Source organism: Pollachius pollachius (assembly GCF_949987615.1).
Source record: "Pollachius pollachius genome assembly, chromosome: 6".
Lineage (NCBI taxonomy): Eukaryota > Metazoa > Chordata > Actinopteri > Gadiformes > Gadidae > Pollachius > Pollachius pollachius.
In genome coordinates, this window is record NC_136939.1 from 14,674,410 (window position 1) to 14,702,382 (window position 27,973).

Below are 27,973 nucleotides of genomic sequence, written 5' to 3' on the forward strand. Positions count from 1 at the left end.
CAGGTTCACGAATACGTCGAAGCCACTGTGTGGTCGTTGCGTGAACGTGGAATATACGGTGGGTTATATAATCAGCCCTTAATACATCATGAATCTCCTTACAACCGGCGCAGAGATTTGAGCGACAGGTTTGGTGGCCCTCCTTCTCCCTACTATAGGACAGGTGCCCATCTCCCACCCAAATACTACGTTATGGGGTCAAATTGGTATTGATTGATGTTTGTAAAAATATTTAGAATAATCCTGCCAGTTTTTTTCAAAACGAGCCCAAATTGTATGAACCCGCCAAATGCTAATTTGTCCAGCCTAACGTGATTAAAAGTATCCTAATTGGGTGGGAAACAGCCCAATCTGGCAACAATGAGCATGACGTGAAAATATGAAAAATTGTATCATTTTGGGTTATTATTATTGCAGGATATGGTGGAAAAAGTTCTTAATGTCACACTTTGTGCATGACCTTAGGATCCCATTTATAAAGTTAGGGCTGATATAAGTTACCTCAGGTCATGATGCAGACTCCTAACATTAACAATGTAAGTCCATGAAATAAATTTCTAATCACTTGATATGATTATTTAGTGCGATTGCAAAGCAAGCCACACTATTGTGTGTTATTGGCCATCTGTTACTCTTTCTGAAAAATTCTAATAAGTTACTCTAAGAATTAATTTAAAGATATTTTTCATAAGAAGTAACATTCGATTTAAAGATTTATTTTCAGAAAAGTTAAAAAACACTTATGTAAAAAGTTATGAATTACTATCTGGAAAAGTAATGGATTATAGTCCTACTGTTTTCCCTTTGCCAGTTTTCCTGTTTTTCTCTTGTTTCTCCCTTTTATTTTTTGGTTACATGAGGGACCAGGCCAGTATAAATTTGTAAGGGATTTTCTCTTCATGTTTTCTGAAAAATAAGAAGTATGTGTCGTAATTGATTACATAACCTGCTGACATTTAGTCAAAGAGCCTATCCTCTCGAGAATTGATGGAGTGGAGAAAAAAATCTTGGATGTTTTACTGGTAGGTGGAGCGGATTAAACTCAGTGCGAATTAGACCACAGGCCCTAGAGACCATCTGAACAGCTCACATTTACACTGACCACTAACATTACAAAAGGGGTAGCAAATAAACAAAACAAAAGCATGTGGTAAAGGACAAATAAAGAAAAGTAGTCCAAAACTGTAATCCATTAACTTGAAAAAAAAGTCTGAAAAGTAATGCTTCAATATCTTCTGCTACTCTTCAGAAATGCTCATTCTTAAAAGCCCGATGGAGGGAATTGAACTCAGAATCAGTTGACAAAGACGAAATGCAATCCATTACCTTACGCTAAGAAGCAATTACTGAATGTAAATGTGTTACTTTTCTGAAAAGTACTCGGTCTAAATGTTTTTTCCTGCATAGGTATGACAATTTATAATCTCCTTCCTTTTCTACTCCTCTTCTATTATATTATAAGGAGGCACATTAAGGCTGTGATTTTAATTGGAGCATTCAGGGTTTGTTTGGCAGCAATGGGAATACCGCCTTCTTAATTTCTAAATAGAGCAGGCTTTGGTTGTAATGTCAGACCGACCTCCTTGCATTTGGTGCAAGTCACAAGTCAGTTAAGGTTACATTTAAACGGGAAATGAGTAAAAAAATATTTTATTTGTACATAATTAGAAGTAAAAGGGTAAAAAGTTCTTCATGGTGATGTTTGGTCTTCAAGTGGAGGGCAGGTCAAGGTCCATCATCCTCTGCTCTGCATCACTCAGCCTGTAGGGGGAGCCAGACATGGGTAGGGAGCGGCAGCGGCCTTTCCTCTGCTCCTCTGTTGAGGCGCTGAAGGTGGCGCTGCGCTGCCTCCCACCAGGGCCCCCTGGGGCCCCAGAGCAGGCCTGAGCCTCCTTGAGCCTGCGGGCCAGGATGTTCCTCTGGATGGGCGAGGGACCGCGTCGGGACCAGCACTGCTCCGCCCGCTCGGCCCTCTCCAGGGCCAGCTGGTTGGCACTCCAAGGGGGACAAAGGGCTCCGTTGCGGGGGCATCCTCGTCGCGGGGGACCACCACTGGTCAGAGGCCCACACCCCACCGTTTCAAGCCTGTCTCTTTCCACAGTGCCATTGAGCAGAGCTCTATTGTGCCTGTCTTGTGGGCGGGTCCCTGTGGGCTGTGGAGAAAGGCCGAGACCAGGAGCAGCGGCCTCCAGCCAGGTCCTCTTTGGGGTAGAGGGTCCCCAGTCGAATGGCCCAAGCTCTGGGATTGGATAGGAAGGGAAGGCTTGGTACGGCTGGCCCTCGCGGACGCCTCTGGCCCTACAGCTTCCTTCTGGAAGGGTCCTGGAGGCCACCTAGAAAGGACAAAAGATGTTTGCTTACATTTATGAAAAAATCAAAAAAATCTTTTTATATATCATAATATGTGGATAGAACTGCACCCTTTGGATTGCAGATCCCAGGCATGGCAAGTTTTTCAAATATTTAAACCTTTATTTTTTTTTTTACAATTTAAAGAGCAGAAGTAAACAGTTGTTGGAATCAGCTTACCTGGGTCATGCTTCGCTCCCTGAAGGCCCTTGAGCCTGCCAATGCTGCGGGCTGCGGTTTGGCGTCCGTAAAACTACACGTCCTGCGGAAATGAGGGTTGACCGGGCAGGAGGAGTTCCCCGCTTCCACGCCTCCTCTCCTGCCCATCCCGCTCCTCTCCACCATCTCCACCCAGTCGGCGGTGCGCTCTTGCCTCCTGGAAGTCCCTCCTCCTCCTCCTCCTCCTCCTCCATATCCAGGGAGAGGAGGCCCCAGACGGAGCTTCTCCCCGGGACTGAGTCTCCGCTCGGCACCTTGGGGGTGGTAGTGATGTTCCTGAAGGCCTGGGCTGGCGGGTGGTGGAAGAGGAGGCGGAGGCAGGTGGAGCCCTGTCGGGGTGGAAGTCAGGGTGGCGGTGGGCGAGGCGGTGGTGCTTAGCATGTTCTCATCCACCGGGCTGGAGGAGACGTGGTAGACCTGGGTGGCCTCCGTCAGACCCTGTTTCTTCATTTCCTTCAGCTGCTGCTGGGCCAGCCGGTAGCTGGGAGAAGAACACACAGCTTAGATTAAAAATCGGTTCAAACCTATTTCATCAAACTTCAGCATTTACAGTGACCTTGAGATCCACAAAGGAGCAGTGCAGTAAGGCCTGATTATGGTCCCACGTTCACGCAACGCAATGACCATGCAGACGCTTCGACGCAGTCGTGAACCTTCATGGTTCTGCGTCGGGTCTGAGTAAGTGGACCAATCACAGCCCTTGCTGCTGCGTTGCCTCGATGGGGGGTTACAATTTTTGGGAGGCGCACGTCAGGCCCTTGCAGTGGACGCAAGGAGGGTCCGCAAGGAACTGAGAACCTTTTGGCCGCTGAACACCCCGCTACAACTACACTACAAAAGGTTTTGATGGTATATGTTTGAGGACATTGATGACAAAACACCCGGGATCTTCCATACATACCCGAACACAGGGGGCACCATTTTCTGTCCAGAGGGAGACAGCCTGTCTGGGTCTGGGGGAAGAGCGAGGACCAGGGGCAGCGACAGAGACTGGCTGCCCAGCAGAGGTGTCTGTCTCTGGCCTGCTGAGCCCATCCCCTGTAGCCCCTGCGCCTCCATCAGGGTGGGTCTCTGGAGGCTGTTCCCGAAGATGGAGGCCTCGTCAGAGAGCTTGCGTCCCCCGGTGGAGTGCATGGACCCTTGGCGCACAGAGCTGCAGGGAGGGGCTCGGCACAGCTTCCTCCAGGCCGTGAAGAGGAGAGTGGCCAGGATGACAGCCAGGCAGAGGGAGATGCCGGTCACCACCATCAGGTTACCGCCCAGTACTGTGGCTCCCGCGGGCACCCCAGGCGGGGAAGGAGAGGGGGCGGCCGTCACTGAGGGACACAGAAGGTCATCTGAAACCGAATACTACTATACTAGCAAACGTTGTTTTGTGTGCCTTTATGGAGAGGACAGTAGAGAGACCTAGGAAAGTGGTTTGACAAAGAGAAGGAATGAGAGAATAAAGCTTAGGACCCCAGGTGAATAAAACTCCCGAATACAGCTAAAGTAAAGTAAAGTAAACTAAAACAAGGTAAGCCAAGCTAAGCCAAGACTAATTTAAATAAACTAAGCTAAAATATGGAACAAAAAAGTATGCTAAATTAAACAAGGTAGATATCTGTGCAGGCTCCCAGGTAGACACAGACAAAAAACAACTTGTGAACTAATTTAAGAACGTTACACTTTTTTGGATTATTCACAGCACTTAGTTAAATTAAGTTAAATTAAAGTTAAATTAAGGGAAGACCTCATCCATATGTAGGGAGAGGAGAGACCAGGAGACTAACCCATGCAGTCCTCCAGGGAGCAGGGGGACTGCTCCGTGCCCAAGCCCGGGCACCGTACCCCCACTACGCCTTGCAGCGACAGGCAACAGCGGACACGCTCCCTGAGTCCTTCTCCACAGCTCACGCTGCAGGGGCTCCATGGCTTCCACGGTCCCCAGGACTCTACATGAAGAAGGGAAAGAGAGCAGAGAAATAGGACTTATTAGTGAAGATCAAAAAGTCAAGATCCTGTCCTCATCTGAATCGTCATGGCATTCTGTCCCTGGCTAACACCCAACATCTACCTCCCGGAGACTCTGTGCCCAAGATAGCATCCCAAAGCTAACTTTAATTCCCAAGCAAGCACCCTTTCTCAAGCTTGAATTCCATTCCAAGCAAAAAGCTGTTCCCAAGATACCATCCGTTCCTAAGCAAGAATCCCCAAGGTACCATCTGTTCCCAAGGTAGACCCTATCAAGTCTCCCGGCCCTTTTTAGAAGGGCCGGGAGAACTAGATGGACTCTCCTAGGATGTAAGCTATTCCAATGTAACACAGTGTTCTATTCTTCTGCTATTACATCTCTTGTTCGCAGCTCAACCAGTGTACATAGGCCTATAACCTACAGGCAGAAGAACACGATTTTACTGAAACCGTTTTTTGGAATAAAGGAGACAGATGGAAAGAAAAAGAAACCCTGAAGGTAATTTGGATGTCACGTGATTCCAAAACTATTCGTGGTCCTACAAAGTTGACAAAAATGGGATGATTTTCACAGGCATAAAACAAAAAGCAGAACAAAATTAAATGACCCAAAACAACCTCAGCATGCCTAAAATAATGTGCCGAGACCACATAAACATTGAATCAAACAAAGTCGAAAAAAGTACAAAGTATGCCTATTCAATTGTACTGTGTTTGAACTAATGCCTACAAAGCCCCATTCACTGAAACACTGCAAACCTATGGCCACAGGGCTGGGGGAAAGATATTGTAAAGAACCCTGACTGTCATAGGTGCCCAGGTGTCATTCTCCCTGTCCGGACATGAAAATTAATTAAACTAAGCCCCCTGTTTCATAGATAAGATGATCATTTTATGATCGATCCCAGGCGGGACATTTTTGAAAGTAGACTCATTAGAAACACATTCTTACCTACACTTCTGTGGACCACCAGACAGGTCTGTGCTGGGCTGGGCAAACGGCTGTAGTTGAAGACAAAACGGAAGCAGTATTTGTTCTTCCCGGGCTGAAACACGGAGCAGTTAAACTCTGTTTGGTTCTCCCCGTGGGTCAGCCAGTTGAAGGCCAGTAGTGCCGTTGGGGCAGAGGGCTCGTCCTGCGGTCCGAACCCCAGCAGGGGTGTCCTGAGTGACGGAACCAACCCGGGGGAACCGGCCATGGTGGAGCCACCAGAACCACCACCACCTCCACCAACCTTTCCACCTCCAGGCCCAGCAGCAGCAGCAGCAGCGTACCGGTACAGCTGCACCTTCCCGTTGACGGCGGCGCATGGGGGGGCGAGGAGCCTCACGATCATGGTCCCGTCGCAGCCGGTGCGGTAGATGCTGGCGTCCTCCACCTGCAGCTTGTAGGAGAAGATCCGGGAAAGGTAGAGCGGACCGGAGCTCTTCACCTCCTGGCTGGTGTGGGGCGAGCGCAGAGCCACGCGCACAAAGTCCTTCTCCGTGAAGGGGAACGCGCAGGGCAGCTCCACACTCTGGGAGCGCAGCGCTCGGATTGGGTGGTGCGTCCGCACACGGACCTTGTCAATACTGTTTCGCCCAATCTGGTTGTACTCCATGTAGCTGACCTCGAGGGAGAGGGCGGCGCTGTGGTCACCTGAGCATCCCTGGAAGTGTTCATTGGTGGATATCCCCACCTGCCAAAGACAAGGAGAGATTCATGAATGTCATCCTTCATGGTGGTGGATCCTCATTGACCTAGAATAGTGTATTTTAAAATATCTTTTAACAAAATATAGCTTTAGCTACATGTGTTCTGGGGGAGGCCTTACCTGGAAGGATCCAGAGTGGTTTGCAAGCCGTTCTATGCCGATGTGGAAGGTAGGCCACTGCACGTGCAGTTCAGAGCTGCACCACCAGGAGGTGCTATGGGTGCTTTCTGAACCATGGGAATGGCCTGCTTTGGCTGTCTGCTTCAGATGGAAGCGGAATATTCCGGCGTACAGGAAATAGGAGCAGTTGAACTCCACTCTGCCCACTGATTGGTCCCCTGGTAGGGTTCTGGTCAGCAGGGTAGAGTTGGTTTCCGTGTCGACCAGGGAGAGGGTGGTGTTGCAGACAGAGCTGCTGTTGCACGCCGTGATGAAGTCAACAAATACGCTGGCGTTGCTCAGGGCGATGTGGAGCGACGGCCAGATGCTGAGACCCGCCATGGCTACAGAAGACATGGAGAAAGAGAACCTGAAATAAGAATCTACCCCAGATTAAAAAAAAACAACGCAAAGCAACTTTTAGATACACGGGATTAATGAGCTGGTAGGCATTGGGAATCTTGCTCATGGGTGCCTGAAGTTAGGCTGGACGTTTTGGGTTAAAACCCAGGACCTTTCTGCTGGGAGTCAAAAGCATAACGACAAGACTACCCTGACTCTGAGTGACATGACTGAAACACAAAAACACATGGGCAAAATAAAACTTGTTTTGACCAATCAGGAGTTAGGTATTTTGCACAAGGCCATCTCAACAGGGCAAGTCTCTTGTGGACCAGCAATCCCTCCATGAGCCTTTTTTGTAGGGTTAGTTTCATTGCCAGAATGTTTCTAGTGTGGCTTATAAACTTAGCGTGATCTTATGTGATCATGTGTCTTATGTGTGTGTGTGTACTTTTTATGAACTCACTGTGTAACAAAGCAGAGCCTTCTATAAGGAAAGGGTGTGGGCAGAGGAAGAGAGCAACCCCCCGCTTCCTTGAACATCACGTCTCCACAACCCACTTGTTGTATTTGAATTACAAGTATTGGAAAGCATTTTCAATGTCTTTACTGGTTGCTTTCTGTTAATGCTCGATCAATATCTAAATATCTAAAACATTTAAATATGCCCTTTAAAACTCCTACTATTGAACTCAATGGTTGATATCCTGCTTTCCACCATTCTATGCTAGATTTAATATTCAAGTAAGTAAACATTTGTCACCGGCTCACCATATCCCAGGAGCAACAAAAGGAAGGGCAGCAGCCGCGCACAGCGCTGCGCCATTCCGGGGGCAGTAGCGCGGCGTCCCCATGCACCACCACATGACCCTGTCCGTCCACCGGCCGGTCCCCTTCTGGACAGCAGCGAAGAATCAAAAATACAGGTCAAGACATGCTGGCGATAAGAGTAAATCATTTAAAATAGACCCTAATAAGACTTGAAACAATTCAAAATATTGTGTGTCATTGTCACTCACTCACCATTCACACGTTCTCTATGGTAACATATAAGCCAGAACTGTATAGTATTTCGTCCAGAAACGAATTGCCTAAGCCTATATTTACTTGACAGTGACATTGTTGACGTAGGTTCTGCAAACAATAATGTAATCCAGCAATAACGATCAAGTCCACCGAAAATGAAACACCCACTGAGTCGTTATCGCAGATAGAAATATTTAGAAAACCAATCATTGTCCTTTCTAGTGTTCTGTAGGCCTATTCACACATATTCTAACCACACTTCCACAGGCTGGCGTATTTAATTCAACTTTTCTAGCATCCTAAATTATATGAATGTAATTACCGCTCGTCTACACGGCGACAGGCGACATCATTGTGAACTTGGTTTAAAGACGTTGTGAATAACAAAAAAAAATGCATGTAGGTCTACCTACTTTTCCTGTTTGCTCACAAGAGTAATAACCTGATCCAAAAAAGCATCCACGAAAAAACTCCCAAATATTTCTTGATAGAATAAGACAAAAAAAAAGCAGAGGCAAAGTATTCCTCTGCTCTCCAATTCAGCAGGTCTGCCAAACCCTCCCTGCGTGGAAAGTGCGCGGAACGTGATCGCGCATTTTGCAGCGCTTTGGTCAACAAGTTACAACCATGGATGTTGGAGCTAGACCTATGATGAAGAATTGTTATGCCTGCAACGCGCAAAACATTGAGCCAAATATTGTGATTGAATAACCTGAAGAACTAAAGAAACATTCATTTTTAGATGTATAAAACATAGGCGTATAACCCTATTATAGAATATGCATTACAATGAATGAAACTAAAAATTATTTTGAGCACAACCAGATTTGGCAACGAACTTCATAAATGATTAATTTCTGTGCCGCCTTAGAATTCGAGGAATAACCTACTGTATTTAGTTTCCTTTCTTCCTTTTGACAGTACATCTTTTTAAAGCCACACAATATTACCAGGTGTTTTATGGAGGCTTTAAAGCACAGGTGCAAATTAGTTCATAATAGTCTTTGTAGGTCGAGGCCCTGTTAAACTCTATTCATTAGATAAACATTTATAAGCATGTCTGAATACATAAATCATTTTCATGACATAATTAGGTTTTTTTTCATATAGGCTTCAAAAATGACTATTTCATCCATCCTGAACATACATAAGAGTGTTTTTTTTGCATAACAGCCTAGAGTGAAACATCTGCACACATTAAAATATCATAAAGCATGAATTCTCATCACTATCCAACCAGATGACGAAAAAGGCCTTGTGCATAACGCACCCTTCCAATTCCCAGATTAAGTTTATCCATGATCAATGAGCAAGCCACATGCCACGGTAATCTAATCAGCCCTCAATCAGAGGACCCACATGCCTTTGCTGTCCCTCGCCTCCATCCCAACAACACATCACAACTCAGAGGCTAACAGGAAACAGGAAACCGGATTGGCGAGATGGCGCCAGGTTGTTGTGATAAAAGGTTATAGGCTGTGTAGTAAGCTTCTGAATATAAAATATTTCTAAGAAGGCGTTGCGTCACACACCAAGAGCTGTCGCTGGCAGGAAGGGACCTCCCCAGTATGTTCCACCTCAAGGTTCCTTCCTCTTCCTCACTGGGTTGAGTATTTTCCTGGTCCTTTTCAGGGTATGGTCTAACGTGAGCCTGTGGAACCCTTCGAGACACTACATTGTTATGAAGCACAATAAAGCTCAGGAAAGAATACTTGATACCTCATCATTAACGTCACGACAGCAATGAAGAAATCCAGAATGATGACAACGCCAGGCTTTATTAGAGAGTGGACATGGTTCTTTACAAGTTGCACGCCAAACCAGACAAACCAGACAAATGAAACATTCTCTCTGTGTTAAACTGGTCTACTGCCGCCGGCAGTAGACCAGTTTAACACAGAGAGAATGTTTTGTTGTTTCATCAATGTGTCATGGATTAATAATACTACATGTGTGAATGAAGTGCTGTTTTCTTAAAACAGGGAGTAGCATTGTTGACATATGACAGTATGATTACAGAGTACAGTGTCGAGGAAGACATTACGTTTTGAGGTCATGTTTACAGAACGAAGTGAGACAACACAAAAGTATCCCAGCATAGCGCATGTCCAGGAACCTGCTCATGGAAAGATAAAACTGGTTTGTGAATCCAAATATATTCACATGTTCTTGAATAATTCCATAACACCGTATTCCACCTGCAGGGACAATTTTGTATTAACAGCATCTCTTGTCCAACCAATAGGACACCAGCTTCCCTCCTAAGCACTATTTCCTGTGCAATCTCTTCAGAAATATTCAAAGTACACTGGGCCAACATGAAAAAACATGAGCCAATAGCTTTGCAGATGTGGATCGTGATACCACCTGTAAACCAATCAGAAGAGGTTCGGGTAGAACCTCAGTCCCTCGACGGAGTCATCTCTGCATAGATGGCCCATCTTCTCAGCCAGGAGCAACCTGTGGCACAAGAAGCACAACAAAGAACCAAAGTGATGAGAGTGATGCTGGGAAATTCTAGAACGGTAATCAAAAAAAAATGTAGGCATATACTGACCGCTCTTTGGACAGCAGCACGGACAGTCCTAATAACTTAGCAAACTCCTCGGAGGTCAGCGACCCTTTGTCTGTCACCTGCAGAAGACAGACAGACACATTGAAACATACAGAGACAATAGAGCGGACGGGAGTGGGGAGAAAGACAGACAGACAGGGAAGATATTCAGACAGACCGGGGAGACAGACAGACAGACAGACGAGAGAGAGAAGGTCTCGAGACATGGTCAGGAGAGACGGGAATATTGCACAACGTTTGAGACGAGGAGCCGTACGATCCCATCGCCGCTTCCTGCGATGCGTCTCAACACACATCCGGGTAAAGTCCACCCAACGGCCCTCCTTTGGCCCAGGGGACTCCCGCTCGGGGCCCGTAGCGTCAGGGTCATCGTACCGTTGGTCCCCACATAGAGCTTACATTGTCCAGAGCCGAGGCGATCATCTCCTCCTCGCTGTGAGACTGCAGCTGTACCACCATCACGCCGCTGTCGAACACACGCAGCCTGTGGCCGAAATAGAGAGCGCAGACAGGCTAAAAACAAGGTGGAGGTGCTTTGGAAGAGAGGAGAGGGCGGGGCAGCAACATCGGCAGGCTTGTACATCACAACAAGGGGCACAAGTAGTTTATATTGTTGGATTGCACTCTAAATAATGACGTCCAAATGTGCATTATGGTAAACAATGCCCAATCCTGCTATGTTGAAACAACCATAGGTAAAAAAAAAAAAAAAAATGTCAGGCTGGACAAAATGTGTCAGACTGGGTTGAACACAACGGGTTACAACAACAACGGGTTAGACCATAAGGTGACAGATCGTATCAGTATGGGGACCTGCTAGGTATGGAAACAATGACTTATTTTTATTTTGTTAACACACTGGGAAATCACAGGAAATGACACGGCCACACAGGGGTGGAGCCCAGGCCAAACAACAGGAAGTCAGGAAGGAAGTGTCTGAAGCGCTGATTCCAATGTGAATGAGGCTCCTAAAGTCCCTCTTAGCTGAAATACACACAGATGGATCTATGTAGTGTAGTGTAGAGAGTAAGGTGGATGGCAACCATGTATGCCTACAGACCTCAGTGGAAGCTGCATGGACTCAAACATCTTGCATGCGTTGACGAGATCTTCTGGAGACAGCAGCTAAGGAAGGGGGTAGGGGTTTGGGAATGGGACAAAGAGGTTAAAACAATCACAGGAAATACTACAGTATTACCACATCAATCACAGGAAGTTCTAGAGTTAGGGAGGAAAGCGAATGAACGCAAGAAATGTTATTACTACAACAACATCGCAGGAAATAGTATAATGATTCAATAGTGTTTGTGTGTGGGTGTGTGTGTGTAGTTGTGTGTGTGCCCGTTACCTCCATCCCTCTGGCTCGGTTCACAAGACAGTAAACTTCCGTTAGAGCCATCATTCCTCCGCGCTCCTGGTAGAAAGACAGACAGACAAAGAAACAAAAAGGTTGATTTGTATAAACAAAGCATAACCTATTTGAACTCTGAATCATGGCCAAGCAAACCCAAACCTTTTTCTTCCCCATGTAAACTAGCAGTGACATATAGCATAAGCACAATATTATGTACCACAGACACGTGGGCATAGACAGTATGCATAGCCTTCATATGTGTCAATACGTCTTCATACACACACCTCCAGCGGGGCCAGCAGCATGTCTCCCAGCTGTTTGGCAAGCTGCATGTGGTAGTTTGTGCCGGAGCCATGCGTTTCCCTGGTTACTGGGTTTGCAATGCCCATGCTCAGCAGGTACGACTTGAACCGGATCGTCTGCAAATAAGAACATACAGTTCCTCTTCCGTACAAAAAGCGGGGAAATTAATCAGATACTAATAATGATACTTAATATTTAGCCATGCGGCCTATTTTTTTTCATCTGAGGCGATTAAAAAGTTGTTTCAGGAATATGTATGAGGTGAGGCTTGCTCATCAAGAATATATTCAGGTAGAGGTTGTGGATTTGGGGATCGAACACAGTACATTTAGGCATGGAGTCGAACATCCTCGCTATCACACTACCCTGCCTCACTGAAATAGTGTTCTTCAGTCCCAGACAATGCAATCGGCAGTGTTGTGCCTGAACGCGTTCATTGAACGATAGTTCATGAACTCGTTCATATTTTGGGCGAACGTGAACTGAACGTACTGTATTACTGCCTGATGAACGTTACTGTGAACTCGTTCATTCTGGTGTCTGTGAACGGCACGCTCACTTGGTTTAACTTCGTTCAATATGGGGGTTATTTGTTTATCAACACGGTGGATGCGTGCGCAGATCGCCGTGTTGTTTGACCGGTTACCATGGTAATCTCTGTGTGATTAATTTGCAGTTGCGGTGTTGCCAGCTTACTGTTACATTAAACTGTGATCAGAAAACGCGGTTATATGTTATAGACCCTATAGTATCTGTCGTATAAAGGCTGGGACGAATTTGAAATTATAAATATTTACACTTTATTTTGAAAGTATAGACCGGCGTGATTCCCATTGAAACGAATGGCGCGGTGATTATTCTTCAAAACGAGAGCTGTTAAATTGTGGAAAATGAATTAAACTGTAATCAGACAACGTGGTTATATGCTATAGACCCTAGAGTATCTGTGGTAAGGCTGAGACGAATTTCGAATTATAAATATGTACAATCCATAATGTTAGCACTCTGGCTCATAGCTCAGCGGACTACAATACCTCTTAGAATCATTGCTTGTTGGCCGGGAACGGAAAGGGGGGCTGTTCACGTTTGGTTGTAGTCTTTTTGCTCGGTTCTCCGTCTCATCAGTAGGGTTAGAACCGAGCGAAAAGACTACAACCAAACGTGAACACCCCCCCTTTCCGTTTTCGGCCAACGAGCAATGAGTCTTCCAACAGAAATCAATGGGATTTACAAAATGCGCTAAATGTGCTATAAAACACGATAGAAACTGTATTTCGCTACGATACTTGATTCAACCACTCTATTTCATCCTAGACAAACCACAAAGGGGGCTCAATGTTCAAAATACCAGAAAAAACGAATAGCTCACAGCAACATATTGAAAAAAAGAACTATGAACTAGTTCATTTTTTGGAACTGTGAACTTAGTTCAAAATTTTGACTAACTTTTTTGAGTTTGACTGAACTAGTTCATTTTAAAATTTGTGAACTGAACTTTGAACTAGTTCACACAGAAAGTGAACTTTCCCAACACTGGCAATCTGGTGTTATAGATGTACATGGGGGTCTTCTTACCTCGTCCTCTGTGATGTCCCCATGCTTGTCCTTGATCTTGTTGGCTATGGACCTGGACAGCTCTACCATCTCCTTAGCCTTAAAGGAAACTACACTCTCACTCATCACGACACAAACCCTCATCTAGGAGCTCAAAGGCAACGTGTTCATAAAAGATTTGAAGACAGCACATAGCACTGTGAAAATACACGGTAATGCCATTGTAAAAGGTCTTTCTTACCTTCACCATCAGCTGGCTGAGGTCCTCAAAGGCCTGGAAAATAGAGAATGAACAGATAAACTAATGATAGAGAAAATCTGAAGTAGTTAACCTGCTAAGTATTGTACAGCATCCCTCCTTTACTGTTCATTGATCTCAAATGTTAAAGTGAACCCCACCTCCCTTTAAAAACAGAAACGTGTTTGAGATTTAATTTCCCTGATTATTCCTGACATGCATCCTCAAGTAACTATGACTTGATAAAGCAGTGAGAGGACTTTGATTACGGAAATGCTTGTATGCTTGTATAATGAGTGACACGGATCATGTTCAAAGTAATTTACTTTGTTGTTTAAGCACGTGCATGACTAAAACTATAATAAAACTATTCATTCATGCTCGAAGGAAAGAAGGGAAAATTGTTAATGAATTCAATCTAAAACCAAATTAGTACATCTTAGATTTTAAAAACAGATATCCATTCTGATTTATAAGGGCTAGTTGACATCATTCTTTTGACTAATCATGGGCGGAATGAGCTAATTTAAAGTAAAAGTAAAGACATTTAGAGCAATGAATGAATAATATTATAATGTAACCATAACTTAGGTAGATGGAGTGTAGCTGAATTCCCTCTTGTCCTCACCTCTGATATATTCTGTTCAGTTTCCTTCCTCTTCTGCTCGATCTTCCTCTCGATGCCAACGATTCCCACTGCCCGCGTCTTTCCTGTCTGCTGAGGGAAGGGACCAAGTAAAGAAAGATTTTAAAGAAGTTGACAAATAGTCCTGTCCCATTCTGTACTAACAAGCACAACACATTCACTACTACAAATATGTATCTTGGGAAATACTGAACTAATGAATGAAAGTACAAGGTGAATCTTATAATTCATTCTAATATTATTAAGATTACAAAGAAACCCTCACGCAATACACAGATGCAGTTATTAATGTATCAATGTATCAGATCGTTGGTTGTATGGAATAAGTGCCACCATGTGGCCAGAATCCAGATGGCTTTCCTCTCCAAGACAACTGAAGCATCATATATATATATAAGATATGTGATATGATAGATATATAATCCTGCCTAAATGAAATTTATATAAAAATAATGACATCACTGGATAAATAATTGTATAATAAAACGAGTATGTCCCACCTGAGAGCCTGTTGCTGTCGAAATGGTCTGTGGAACTGTGGTCTCCCATCGTTTCTGAGTCATCTCCTCTGTAAGCCGTCTGAAGAACTAGAACCAGACACCCAGAAATCAGTATGCGGTCAACATCATGGATTAATCCCCATGTAGTTCATGCAATAAAGCTTATGTAGCACAAGCAGTTTATTATTTTCTCTGTGGGTCCTACCTCGATTTGCCCATGCTCTTTGAAGGACAGTTTAATGTAGGGGAACTTGCTTTGTTGGTAAGGACCTGGCTCCTTGTTTGCCGTTACTGGATACAAATGGATTACTATCTTCGCACTAAATGCAACAATAACAAAAACAAACAACAATGATCAACGGGATGCCTCCTCCTTATAATGAAAGGGTTAGTTAACAGTTCAAGCAAGACGGTCAAACCATTAGGTTAAGTCAACTAATAGCAAGTCAGTTAAATGGCCTTACGGTTAGATCATTTAACAGACTGTTATGCTATTGGATATAGGTTAGGTTCTAACCGATATCTTTGACCCTTTAGAAAGTGATAGAAGGGGGACACCCTATTTCAACACATTTCGACGACGCACTTATGAGACTATCACTAACCTAAACACCAAAACAGAAACTTTTAAATCAACCACCCAAATATACGGATTTACTGCATCAACATTGTGAGATAATTCTCCCATAAATCATATTTGTGCACATACCTCTTTCCTATTCCCGCAGCTTGCTCCTCAAAATAGATAATTTGCGACAGCGACAGGGCTATGCAGCATTCCTAAAAACACACCAGCCGAGCACATTAGACCAGTACCTTACCAATAACAATAGCAATGCTTTGACTTATAGGTATGATGATGTTGTGTTTTCTCCTTACGTGATTTTTATGATCCCTCCAAATCAGTCGATGAGTGGTCAGCAACACAACTCCGACATCTAGTTTAGCCTACCACAACACACGTTACAATTGTTATATACATTATTCTTCAATTGATAGATAGACACAATTTATTATATTAAAAGTTGTAGTATATATATATAAAATCTTGTACATTGAAAAAGATGCTGACATACTACACAAGACTAATTTTCACAATGGGACAAATTAGCGTTAGCAAAGGGGCACGAGTTACCTTATCATCGCCATCATAAAGTTTGACACCTCGTTGCTGGATTACTAAGGTTTCGTTCATTTCCAGAAGTCCATTTGTCCATGCAAATCTGTCCATATTTTACGAAACTGTTAATGTTAAAAGTCTATATTCACTGGACTGATGACATATTTGTTTACTTCCTGTATTTCCTGAACAGCGTTTAACGCATATGCCTGATGACGCCTGATGAAAAAATACTCAAAAATATATTTTGAAACAAAAAATGGCTAAATAATGTTTAGGGTTGATTATGTATGTACACAGTTAAATTTTTATCATAATAATTGTAATTAACATTCATATTGGTATTTATTATGGATTTTATTTTTCTGATACTGTATTTTCGTTCAGGATACCAGAGTGGGGTCCTATCTACTATTGACGGTACCAGCGCCAGCTGTCAATAGAAGCTAGCATTCTGCTAGCATCCTGCTAGCTCTTTTCGCGAAATAGAAGCGTTAATCGATTTTAAAACATTACGGCTAGTATCGTAAATATTAATGCAATCAGATACTTAACCGAATCCATTACGTGATGCGTTTATGAATTCATTTTTGATTTCTATCTCGCTTTCTTAGGCATGTACCCACAACTTGGCTAGCTAGCGTCTAGCTTGTTTATTAGCAGCAGACAGTGCTCTCGGTGCAGCCAGTTATTGTTTTTGGTGCAGCCAGTTGTTCAAGATCGGAAATATCATAAAACTACAGACAATTAGTTAAAAAAGAACATGGTGCTTTACAATCGGCTTAACTATAAACTGCATATTGAGAATTTCATGCCTTTAGATTATGCATCTGTAATTGTATAACTAGGGTTTATTAATATTTGGTTCGGTCGATTAGGTTAGGTTCCTTTTTTAATACATGTTACGTTATGGAAATAATTTAGACAATTATCTATTGGATTCAAGAGAACATATATCTCCTACTTAGAAGAGCTACACCATTTTACAGGATAGCGTTGTTATACAATTAACCATCCACCATGGATAAGAAATCCTTTGACATAGTCTTGAACGAGATTAAAAAGGTAAGAAATACCTGTCTAAATTTTTAATACGTCCACAAAATGTTAATGTTATGTTTTATGTTAATGCGAGTTAAGCTTGCCGAATGTCCTTTTTTCAGTGTGTCCTGACCGACCAGAGGACCAAAGCCATAGAGCAGGTGCAAGGCTATTTCTCCAGCGAGCAGGTACATCTTTTCAGTAGAATAACCTGAGACGGTCATTACTAACATCTATTGCAACATGATTCGATGTAATTATCTAGTTGACATTTCATATACCTTTAACATTACAGTGGTCAAGGGGTTCGAGATGATGCAGCCTCTTGTGTATTTGAGTGTCTTTTTATTGTGACCGAGTGTGTAACTCCTGCAGGTGATGGAGCTACTAAAATACTTCTCCTGGGCGGAACCTCAGATCAAAGCAGTGAAAGCACTTCAGCATGTGAGTTACTACTACAGTAATTACACTTTACATGGTATGAAACCAGGGTGTGAAATAGGGGGTGCCTTAGACCCTTTGATAGACACTTGAGACCCCCTGAAAGCCTCAACAGCACAATTTTAAGGGGTCTTCTCAAATATTATTGGTCACTTAAAATTGTAACCCTAAAATACATTTTAAAAGCTTACTATTTCTTGTGTGTATTATTCAAATTGCAGAACATTTTTTCACAAATATGAATGGGCTACAGACAAATATTGTTTGTTCATATATTAATTGTCTTAGTATTAAACAACTTTGAGCGATAGTGACTTTGAAAATGGTTACTTTGTCCCACAACTTTTGTTTGACGGAAATCAACCTCTTTCTTATTTCCTTTAGAAAATGGTTGCAATTCCAACCACCAAAGTTGCCAATATCTTAAACTGCTTCACCTATTCAAAAGACAAACTGGTAGTCCTGGAACTGTTAGCACTGTAAGTAGATGATTTGTTTTAAACCAACCTCATGTCATTAAGAACTTATAACAGACTTTAACAGACAATAATGCCAATTCAATAATTCAAATAACTTTTTGACTGATTCTCGGCTGTTGACTGTTGAATTGAATAGGAACATATCGGACGCTGTAAACTACCATCCGGTCGAAGATCTCTTCCGTATTCACCTGTCTGAAAAGAAACGGGCACGCAGGATTCTGGATCAGGTGAGTGCAGTGTGGATCCTCACTCGTTTGTTACATAGATATTTTCTATATCTGCACAACTGGCTAAAGTTAGAAGCAATTCAATATTATCAGGAAGCAGTTGGTATGAGCCAACTGCAAAAAAGCTAAATGTAGTGCATTTCACTGGTTGCATAAGGATGGCAGTGGTGGATGTAATACGCTGAGTTCTGATCTGTGTTCATGTGTTTTAAATTCCCGTCCTACTCATCGTTTTATGTTATGGTTTTCTGTGCTGGTGTATTGAAAGATGAAGCCTTTCGCCCCAAGAGTGAATCACAGCACCACGTTGGATTCAAGTGTTGTAGACGCCAATATCTGTTCTTCTTTTGACTATTCCTATATAACAGTATATAACCAGGCTTCCATTGCCTTGAATTGAACGCTGACGTTGGTTTCCTGACTGGTTTCTCCAACCCCTAACCCAGGTATGCAAGGTGGGCTGCAAGGCTCCCAAGGCTATGATCTCTTCTTGCGGTTTGATACCAGGGAACCCCTACCCCAAAGGCAGACCCAGCATGATCTCTGGCACCTTCCCCGTGAGTCTACTGTATCTCTTGTTATAGTTCTATATGTGAAAATTGCATGCAGTCACTAGCTTCAACTTAACAAAATATACATTAAATTAAAAAAAAGTATTTTTGCATAAAATGTCCTTGAAAACAAATCAAGATTATGTATTAGGCCTTACATATTAGGCCTAATACAAATTCAACTCGTTATGCTTCAGCATTCTTGTAAACATCTGCTTGTGCGCGGCTAACAGGGAATGCCACTGGTGAAGAAAGAGGGGGAAAAGAAGGAGGAGAACCCTGCAGCCACAGAGGCCAAAGGAATCGCCTCACGGATTATCGGCCCCTTTAAACCGGTACGTTGATGCTATCGATGGGGTGGACCCCTCTCTCTCTCTCTCTCTCTCTCTCTGAACACACTTTCATGTCGAAACCCCAGAAGTTATGATAATGTAGAGTGATCTAGGCTAGTTGGATGGTCTCATGGTTGGGGTGTTTGACTACCAGCTGAAGGGTCCTGGGTGAGAACCCCCATGTTCACAGTCCACCTATCGGGCATCCTTGAGAAGATACCCATCTTCTCGTTTCTACAAAGATGTTACGCTTTGGATAAAAGATTCTGCTTAATGACCTGAAAATAATCTTCAGGCAACAGTGGATTGATCAGAGAATTATGAGCTGGTTCATTGATTGGCTGATAGCTGGGTATTCAAACTTTCCCCCCTTTTTTCTAGTTTCCGTCAACCTATAACCCCCAGCGGCCCGTGCCCTACCCTATTCCCCCGTGCAGGCCCCATGCCACCATTGCTCCAAGTAAGAACACACACACACACACACACACACACACACACACACACACACACACACACACACACACACACACACACACACACACACACACACACACACACACACACACACACACACACACACACACACACACCTCATGTAATACAGAACACAAATGCTACAGGGGAAGATAGACAAACACTGGCAACCTATGCTCCTCACATTACACTCCTCATCACAGATAGTTGCTTTTTTCTGACCAACTGGAGTGAGATTATGTACTCACACTCACACACACACACACACACACACACACACACACACACACACACACACACACACACACACACACACACACACACACACACACACACACACATTCAAACCAAGAGAACTGAGACAGCCTCAGTTGGTATCAGTTGGCTAGCCTCACATCCCAGCCGAGGTAGCCCAGCCAGGGTAGCTGGAATGTGAGGCCGGCTCAGGCTCGTGTCCAGCGCTTAGCGTACATAGACCTGTTTCCTAGCGTGCCCCTGAGAGTGTACCCGGGAGTGTGTTCTACCCAGGAGTGTGGGCATACGGTGTTAACGCTTGCGACTGCTACTCAGGTGCGTACAACAACGCGGGCCTTGGGTCTGTGGGAGGAGTTCTTACGGCCAGCATGCCCCCTCCTCCCTACAGCGCCTCCCACAAAGTAGCAGGTAGGATTCACCTGCAGGGTGTGTGTGTGTGTGTGTGTGTGTGCGTGCGTGCGTGGTTCTGCATGTCGGCGCGCTTGAGAGTTTGAGTGTGTATGAGAGACGGAACATACCGACTTTACCGTACAGTTGCTGCCTTAACCATCTGGCTTGGCGCTTCATTGCACTGATGGCACAGTAAAAAGGCACTCTTTGCAGATAAGAGAATCATATCAGTATCGGAATCTAATTTTAAAAACTGTAAGTTCGCAAGAAATGCCCACAAAATATAATCGAATACTTATTTATTATCTGGGCACAATGTTGTGCAAAAGGTGCACACATATTGAAGGTCAGCTTTATCAGATTTGTATGCACTCCATGTGCGTTACACTCACACTGGCGCTCAGGTTCTGACCTGCTTTAAAGTGTTTTAGACCTAGCAGGAGACACGGCAAGGCAGGCAGGGTAAAATTCTTAGTGTACTTTGTAATTTGTGATGGCTCTATACTATAGTGCCCTCAGGCAGCAGCACTGCTCTCTAGAGTCTATAGAGAGGAGTACTGCTGCCCTTCTAGACACACGTCTTTTGTTCACAGCGTCACATCGCTAATTCAGAGTGCGAATTTCTGGCATTAAAAAGAAACCAAAACGACCTTCAACTGCTTAAGCTGCTATTGTAATGTGCGATTTTGTATATCTTGTCAACGTGTATAGAACCCCGCTTACCTTGGCCAGCTACTAAAAGTTGGAGAAACAAACCTATTTCATTCAGCCTCTTCCTCAGCACATCCGCAAAGGTTTTTTACTATTTAATTATATGTCCTGCTCCTAAACTTGGCCAAATTACAAATCAACATAATGTATCATGTAGATGTAAGATGTCCATTTTTGATTACACATTTTGGTAATCACTTTGGATTTTTGTTGACGAGTACCTGTTTACTCAAGTACACGTTTCCACCCCTAGATTACAGTAAAGACTTGCTGTGAGTTTCACTGTGACGACACTAGAATCTGCAGAGACTCTCGGATTTTGGTCTCGCTGTGGACCAGGGAGTCTCTACTCTCAGCAGGGATCATATAAAGATCAAAGTGGCAAGGTCACGCTGCAGATAAGACATGCAGACCTCTGCTGGGACACCCTTGTAAGAGTTTTTTAATCTCAATGTATTCTACCTGGGTAAATAAGGGTTAAATAAAAGTTTAGTCTTGCTGCAGAGCGTGTAGAATCGCCTTCGGGAGAGTAGAGACTTGCTCATGATGGGAGTTGAGATTGAGTCTCTGTGCAGATAGAGTAGACGCAATCAGGTGCAGACCAGGCCGTCGCTGTTGGTATTCTTTGGGCCAGAAGCCTTTTTATACCAAATGTCCTTTTGTTTGCTTTCATCTCTTTCTTCACAGTCCTGCTTAGCTTGTTCTCTTTTATCGTTTTGGAGGCTCTTAACACGCATTGCTTTGACTGAAGTAACTATCGCCTCGAAGAGCAATCCTGGCAGTTTTCAAGTATGGTTTTGTTGAGGTTTGTTGCATTGGTTGCCATGTTGACATACATTTTTACAATGATACTTCCAAATTGTTACCCTCACTGCTGTTTTGGTCCGTGTGGCAATTCATAGAATAAACAGCATTTATTATATTTATTCTCAATGAGAGCTATTTCAAACCCCACCTCAAGGCAGGAAGTCCTTAAGTGGTTGAAAACTGTCGGGAGATGCTCTGTAACGGGATGCATGCAATAAGCTGTATGGCTAGTTAAACCGGCTCCGTCCACATTGTCCCCTCTCTCTCCCGGACCTGCTGGGTCTCGGCTCACAGGATGGCCATTGCACTCCTTTTGGCTGTGTGATGTAATATGAACCAATGTCCCCAGCTAACCCTTCTCCCTCCCTTGCCAGGTTACCCCAAACCAGGCAACCACCTGAAGACCACCCCGGGGGTCGAGAGCGGACCCCTGGTTATCCCCCATGGCTCCACGCCCACCACCCCTGGCCCCCAGCAGCCCCTTCCCTCCGCACCCATCACCCCCGTGTTCCCGGGCATGGTGCCCTCCCAGAACCCCAGCACGCCCTGCCCCTCGCCGGCACCCTCCCCCTCCGTCATCAAGGGTGGGCCGCCGACACCCGGGGCGTCCTCCGTCATCAGGACGCACACGCCCACGCCACAACCCGGCAGCTTCTCCCCGTCGCCCTTCCACACGGGACACTCCCGCTCGGACATTCCCCCTAACTCCAGGGGCCCGGAGTCCCACCCGCAGTCCAGCCCCATGGCCCAGGCCCAGCACAAGGCCTTTCTTCAGTCACTGGACCCTCATTCAGGGCCTGCCTTCCAGGGCATGCTGCCACAGCAGGGCAACCCCGCCGGGTCGGTGATCCGCAGTTACACCCCCTCTGGGCCGTCGTCTCTGATTCCCGGAGGCTCTGTTCAGGCCGCTGCCGCCGCCGCCGCCGCCGCGCGGGGCCAGAGCCCCAGGGCGTCCCCGGCTCACATGGCCCACTCGGCCCACTCCCAGGCCGCCCTGAGCCCAGCGCTGTACAGCGACCAGCCGCGGACCATCCTCAGCAGGCACGCCGGGGGCAGCGGCAGCAACAGCCCCGTGCCCTCCGCCTTCAAGGGCACCTCCCGCAGCGGCACTCCCTCCGTCGGCTCTCTAGTGGGGCCCGGGTCGGCCCAAGCAGCCCTGGCCCGCTCCCTTGGTCTCTCCCACCCCTCGGCCTCCCCCCAGGGCTCCCTCCCGACCCCGGCAGCAATGGCCGGCCTCCACGCGTTGTCCTCCAGCCCGGTGCCGTCACACTATCCGGGCCTCTCCCCCTTCTCCATGGCCTCCTCCCTGCCTCCCTCTTCCCTCCCGTCCAGCATGTCCTCCATGTCTCCCTCCATGTCCAACCAGTCCCAGAACTCCATGTACCCGGGCCTGACCCCGGGCGGGGGCCCCGCCGGGGGCTCTCCCTTCGGCCTGGGCCTGACCAGCGCCCCCTCCATGTTCACCGGCCACTCCGCCTTCCCAGGGTTTGGGGGATCGGGGGCGGGCAGCCCAGTGTTGTCGTCCTTCATGGGGCTCCCGGGGGCCACAGCGGCCTCAGTAGCCTCAGTATCTCCCCTCCAGGCAGGGGCCGGGCTGCCCTCCTCCTCGCCCGTCCTGCCGGGCTTCGCCTCGGCTTTCAGCACCAACTTCCAGCCGGGGTAAAGTAGTGTGCTATAGGCGCTTGAGCCATCAGCCACTGTCCTCACGCGTGTGTGTCGATTTGGGCTGCCTTTAAACTGTTAATCAAATATGGTTTGGCACCCCTCCACTTTTGATAATAGCTTTAAAAATGGCTGCAGCTGGATGTGGGTCTTTGCATCAGAAAGTGTCTTGTAAACAGTCTGACTTTTTCTTACGTGGTTCTGAAGCGGCCAAAGAAGCGGCAAATGCTTAAAACGTGGCATTAAATGCTAAAAACCGCTAACATGCTAAGTAAGTTTAAGATCATTATTACTAAACAGGATTTGCCATTTGGTGGATCATTTATCAACAGTGTTGTACAGAAATCCATTCTCAGTATTGGTGGCCCCGAGTGAATCGGTGTGTTGCGATGCTGTAAATTGCTTTGTGTGGTTTACTGTATGCGCTCAACACTGGAGGAGTAAGTCATTAACTTGATCCAATAAGGTAAAAAGAAAATGCTATGATTAACTGGTGATACAAGCACCGTGGTATCAAAGAATGGCGGTACTAACATGAAGGGACGGTCTGTTGTTCCCCCAGGCTGGGTGGTGGGCTCCAGCCCCCCGGCGGAGGAGGCTTTCCGGGCCTGCTTTCCTTCCCCGGGGTCCCCGCCTTCTCCCCCTCCGGCTCCCCCGCCTCCCTCAGCGGCCTTCACAACCCGGCCATGCAGTCGGCCCTGATGCAGGTATGACGGATACACAAACACACACCCACTTAATTATAAAGAGGCACGTCGTAAAGAGGCAGTAGGGGGTTATCACATTGGAGTTTGAACCATAGACACACACACACACACACACACACACACACACACACACACACACACACACACACACACACACACACACACACACACACACACACACACACACACACTCAAAGTCTATAGGAAAGCTCCACAAGGCCACCGGAACTACAGCAGTATGTATATGTGTGAGTGAGGTGTGTTTCTCTGTGCTCCAGGCTCACCCTCAGGCTGCCCTGGACGGCTATCCTCCACAGCCCAACGGCTACCCCAGCTACGGCCCAGGCTCAGGGAACCCGTTCCCCATGCAACCTGGCCTGCACCCCCAGCTGGGCTGGCAGTGAACACACACACACACACACACACACACACACACACACACACACACACACACACACACACACACACACACACACACACACACACACACACACACACACACACACACCTACACACACACACCTACACACACACACACACCTACACACACACACACACCTACACACCTATGTCACAATATCAACTTTCACACCTTAAATCCTCTGTTAATAGCTTTGCCTTGGAAAAACACACATATACATACACACAAAGGCGTGCCCATGCAATCACACAACAATAGGTACACACACACAAACACACTGGTAACAAGGCTTTCCTGAGATGCCTCGTGGTAGCTCAGACCTGAACACGCTTGTTCAACACAGGATGGAAACAGAGCGGCTGGCACTGAAACTGCCCAACGTCATCGACTTTGTTTACCCTGAACACAAACTATGGAATTCTTGGAAGTTGGTGTTAAAAAAAAAAAGAGCCATGTTTGGCTTTTTCATGGATTTTTCATCATGGATTTTGACAAGAAGTGAGACGAAGCCATTTCAAGAATTAACTGTTAGTGGCGAGGAAGGAGGGGTTTTAAATCTACAATAGAATACAACTAATGTATTACCTCATTTTTGGTCAAGCGACTCTTCTCGAGAACACCGTTGGTCAGGCTGCCATAGCTGCCAATGGCTAACGGATGATTTAAGATGTGTCAGTAGGGCTTGTACATTGCAATGTCACATACAGTGGGGCAAAAAAGTATTTAGTCAGCCACCAATTGTGCAAGTTCTCCCACTTAAACAGATGAGAGAGGCCTGTAATTTTCATCATAGGTAAACCTCAGCTATGAGAGACAAAATGAAAAAAAAAAATCTAGAAAATCACATTGTCTGATTTTTAAAGAATTTATTTGCAAATTATGGTGGAAAATAAGTATTTGGTCAATAACAAAAGGTCATCTCAATACTTTGTTACATGCCCTTTGTTGGCAATGACAGAGGTCAAATGTTTTCTGTAAGTCTTTACAAGGTTTTCACACACTGCTGCTGGTATTTTGGCCCATTCCTCCATGCAGATCTCCTCTAGAGCAGTGATGTTTTTGGGCCTTCGCTGGGCAACACGGACTTTTAACTCCCTCCAAAGATTTTCTATGGGGTTGAGATCTGGAGACTGGCTAGGCCACTCCAGGACCTTGAAATGCTTCTTACGAAGCCACTCCTTCGTTGCCCGGGCGGTGTGTTTGGGGTCATTGTCATGCTGAAAGACCCAGCCACGTTTCATCTTCAGTGCTCTTGCTGATGGAAGGAGGTTTTCACTCAAAATCTCAATATACATGGCCCCATTCATTCTTTCCGTCACACGGCTCAGACGTCCTGGTCCCTTGGCAGAAAAACAGCCCCAAAGCATGATGTTTCCACCCCCATGCTTCACTGTAGGTATGGTGTTCTTTGGATGCAACTCAGCATTCTTTCTCCTCCAAACATGACGAGTTGAGTTTTTACCAAAAAGTTCTATTTTGGTTTCATCTGACCATATGACATTCTCCCAATCCTGTTCTGGATCATCCAAATGCTCTCTAGCAAACTTCAAACGGGCCCGAACATGCACTGGCTTTAGCAGGGGGACACGTCTGGCACTGCAGGATTTGGGTCCCTGGCGGCGTAGTGTGTTAGTGATGGTAGCCTTTGTTACTTTGGTCCCAGCTCTCTGGAGGTCATTCACTAGATCCCCCCGTGTGGTTCTGGGATTTTTGTTCACCGTTCTTGTGATCATTTTGACCCCACAGGGTGAGATCTTGCGTGGAGCCCCAGATCGAGGGAGATTATCAGTGGTCTTGTATGTATTCCATTTCCTAATAATTGCTCCCACAGTTGATTTCTTCACACCAAGCTGCTTACCTATTGCAGATTCAGACTTCCCAGCCTGGTGCAGGTCTACAATTGTGTTTCTGGTGTCCTTTGACAGCTCTTTGGTCTTGGCCATAGTGGAGTTTGGAGTGTGACTGTTTGAGGTTGTGGACAGGTGTCTTTTATACTGATAAGGAGTTCAAACAGGTGCCATTAATACAGGTAACAAGTGGAGGACAGAGGAGCCTCTTAAAGAAGAAGTTACAGGTCTGTGACAGCCAGAAATCTTGCTGGTTTGTAGTTGACCAAATATTTATTTTCCACCATAATTTGCAAATAAATTCTTAAAAAATCAGAAGTTGTGATTTTCTGGATTTTTTTTTTTCATTTTGTCTCTCATAGCTGAGATTTACCTATGATGAAAATTACAGGCCTCTCTCGTCTTTTTAAGTGGGAGAACTTGCACAATTGGTGGCTGACTAAATACTTTTTTGCCCCACTGTAGCAATGACGGCCACCATTTTGTGAGCATATGAGCAGTTTTCTTAAGTGATTCATCGTGAAATTAGTCATTATGGGGTACCATTGTCATGTTTGTAACTGCCACAGTGTTTCTCATTCGAGACTTGGTGAAACAACGTTCTCAGGTTACGGTATATTTCCATTGATTTAGTGTTTTACTGTACTACAACTCGAGTCCTCTCGCAATGGTGGAGAATCTGCAACAAAATATCCCACGATGCATTCTGATGTACGAAATTAATGTTGCAAGTTACAATACATATTGATTTATGTACCCAGTTAAGATAAATGGCCCTCTAAATTGAAATACTTAAAATATATATTGAAATAGCAATACCTTAGGTAAGATAAAATAATACCTATTCCAAAATTGCCAAAATACCTTTAGCTTATTGATCCAGCCATGTATGTCGATATCCGATAACACGACTCCGTAAATGATCGAGAGAGCGAGAGATTATGTGTTGCTGTATGGAGAATGATGTGGATGCCTAGGTTAGCGTTGTGGATGGTAAGTGAGAGTAGTGATAATCATGATCGAAATTTTGTTTTTATTTTTCAAACTTTTACTCCCACCAGTAAACCGTTGATTGTTCAGCGAAAGGAGCGTTTGTGTTCTTGCAATACTATCCACAACCAGGGCATGGTGCGTGAATCCTTGTGCTGTGTAGGGGGGAGGGGGTAGTGTACTAGACAATGGCAATTATTTAGGTTTGTTTGATAAATAAACGGTTTCATGTGTATGAACCTGACTTTATATGTTTACAAAGTACTTTTTACAATTGTGATGCAACATATTCAAGGGTAATATACAGTGATGAACTGTAGGTGTTTGTGTATTTACTGACACTGATTTCCTAAATGATGCAATGTTTCTGTGATGTAATAGGGTTGTATTGCTGAAATCTTTCTTTGAGTTTGAAATAAACTGTTCTTCTAATACGGTGACTACAATACTTTCCTTATGTGGGTCTTTATTAAAAAACATTGTTTAGCACTCATTTTGAAAGTTCCATTAATCACGGGAGCTCGTGAAAAAAATAGATTATTGAGGGTGAGCTCAAAGTGCCCCCAGTCTGTCATGTGAGTGGCAAATGTTGTCATGTGAGCG

General features: G+C 45.1%; 3 protein-coding genes across 8 annotated transcripts; 1 reads left to right on the forward strand and 2 right to left on the reverse strand.

Annotated features, from left to right (window-relative positions):
- Positions 1-792: 792 nt before the first annotated feature.
- On the reverse strand, positions 793-9,408 carry thsd1 (thrombospondin, type I, domain containing 1). Of its 4 annotated transcripts, none has more exons than XM_079738065.1 (8): positions 9,275-9,408; positions 7,488-7,612; positions 6,336-6,718; positions 5,474-6,200; positions 4,341-4,502; positions 3,470-3,884; positions 2,530-3,049; positions 793-2,333 (listed from the first exon to the last, which is right to left on the reverse strand). In XM_079738065.1, exons 2-8 carry the CDS (start codon positions 7,540-7,542, stop codon positions 1,710-1,712), a joined length of 2,886 nt encoding a protein of 961 aa, XP_079594191.1. In that variant the 5' UTR covers positions 7,543-7,612; positions 9,275-9,408; the 3' UTR covers positions 793-1,709. The 4 variants fall into 4 exon arrangements, with proteins under 4 accessions (XP_079594191.1, XP_079594190.1, XP_079594192.1 ...); XM_079738064.1 differs by lacking the exon at positions 9,275-9,408 and adding an exon at positions 8,156-8,289; XM_079738066.1 differs by lacking the exon at positions 9,275-9,408 and adding an exon at positions 8,156-8,278 and having other exon boundaries at positions 7,488-7,609.
- Positions 9,409-9,634: 226 nt separating this feature from the next.
- vps36 (vacuolar protein sorting 36 homolog) lies at positions 9,635-16,219 on the reverse strand. Of its 2 annotated transcripts, none has more exons than XM_079738067.1 (14): positions 16,048-16,219; positions 15,792-15,860; positions 15,622-15,692; positions 15,118-15,232; positions 14,913-14,999; positions 14,395-14,484; positions 13,770-13,802; positions 13,550-13,627; positions 11,956-12,090; positions 11,666-11,731; positions 11,378-11,442; positions 10,717-10,801; positions 10,300-10,376; positions 9,635-10,202 (listed from the first exon to the last, which is right to left on the reverse strand). In XM_079738067.1, exons 1-14 carry the CDS (start codon positions 16,141-16,143, stop codon positions 10,121-10,123), a joined length of 1,149 nt encoding a protein of 382 aa, XP_079594193.1. In that variant the 5' UTR covers positions 16,144-16,219; the 3' UTR covers positions 9,635-10,120. The 2 variants fall into 2 exon arrangements, with proteins under 2 accessions (XP_079594193.1, XP_079594194.1); XM_079738068.1 differs by having other exon boundaries at positions 9,638-10,202; positions 14,395-14,481.
- A 227-nt stretch (positions 16,220-16,446) lies between these two features.
- Positions 16,447-27,779, forward strand: proser1 (proline and serine rich 1). 2 transcript variants are annotated; one of them, XM_079738053.1, is made up of 12 exons: positions 16,447-17,097; positions 17,196-17,261; positions 17,449-17,517; positions 17,899-17,993; positions 18,130-18,223; positions 18,670-18,780; positions 19,008-19,109; positions 19,488-19,566; positions 20,151-20,243; positions 22,118-23,402; positions 23,968-24,112; positions 24,391-27,779. In XM_079738053.1, the coding sequence occupies exons 1-12, from the start codon at positions 17,053-17,055 to the stop codon at positions 24,514-24,516; spliced, it is 2,310 nt and encodes a 769-aa protein (XP_079594179.1). In that variant the 5' UTR covers positions 16,447-17,052; the 3' UTR covers positions 24,517-27,779. The 2 variants fall into 2 exon arrangements, with proteins under 2 accessions (XP_079594179.1, XP_079594180.1); XM_079738054.1 differs by lacking the exon at positions 20,151-20,243.
- Positions 27,780-27,973: the final 194 nt, after the last annotated feature.

What these genes read in the sequence shown, in the direction of transcription:
- thsd1 (XM_079738063.1), bottom strand. Translation starts at nt 8,141, where the DNA reads ATGCATTTTTTTTTGTTATTCACAACGTCTTTAAACCAAGTTCACAAT. An exon ending in TGTCGCCGTGTAGACGAGCG is followed by an intron (nt 7,613 to 8,064) that starts GTAATTACATTC and finishes GCTGCTGTCCAG; the next exon opens with AAGGGGACCGGCCGGTGGAC. An exon ending in TTTGTTGCTCCTGGGATATG is followed by an intron (nt 6,719 to 7,487) that starts GTGAGCCGGTGA and finishes TGTCTTCTGTAG; the next exon opens with CCATGGCGGGTCTCAGCATC.
- vps36 (XM_079738067.1), bottom strand. Translation starts at nt 16,143, where the DNA reads ATGGACAGATTTGCATGGACAAATGGACTTCTGGAAATGAACGAAACC. An exon ending in GCTGCGGGAATAGGAAAGAG is followed by an intron (nt 15,233 to 15,621) that starts GTATGTGCACAA and finishes TGTTGCATTTAG; the next exon opens with TGCGAAGATAGTAATCCATT. An exon ending in AAGAGCATGGGCAAATCGAG is followed by an intron (nt 15,000 to 15,117) that starts GTAGGACCCACA and finishes GTCTGGTTCTAG; the next exon opens with TTCTTCAGACGGCTTACAGA.
- proser1 (XM_079738053.1), top strand. Translation starts at nt 17,053, where the DNA reads ATGGATAAGAAATCCTTTGACATAGTCTTGAACGAGATTAAAAAG. An exon ending in GCTATTTCTCCAGCGAGCAG is followed by an intron (nt 17,262 to 17,448) that starts GTACATCTTTTC and finishes TAACTCCTGCAG; the next exon opens with GTGATGGAGCTACTAAAATA. An exon ending in TGATCTCTGGCACCTTCCCC is followed by an intron (nt 18,781 to 19,007) that starts GTGAGTCTACTG and finishes CGCGGCTAACAG; the next exon opens with GGAATGCCACTGGTGAAGAA.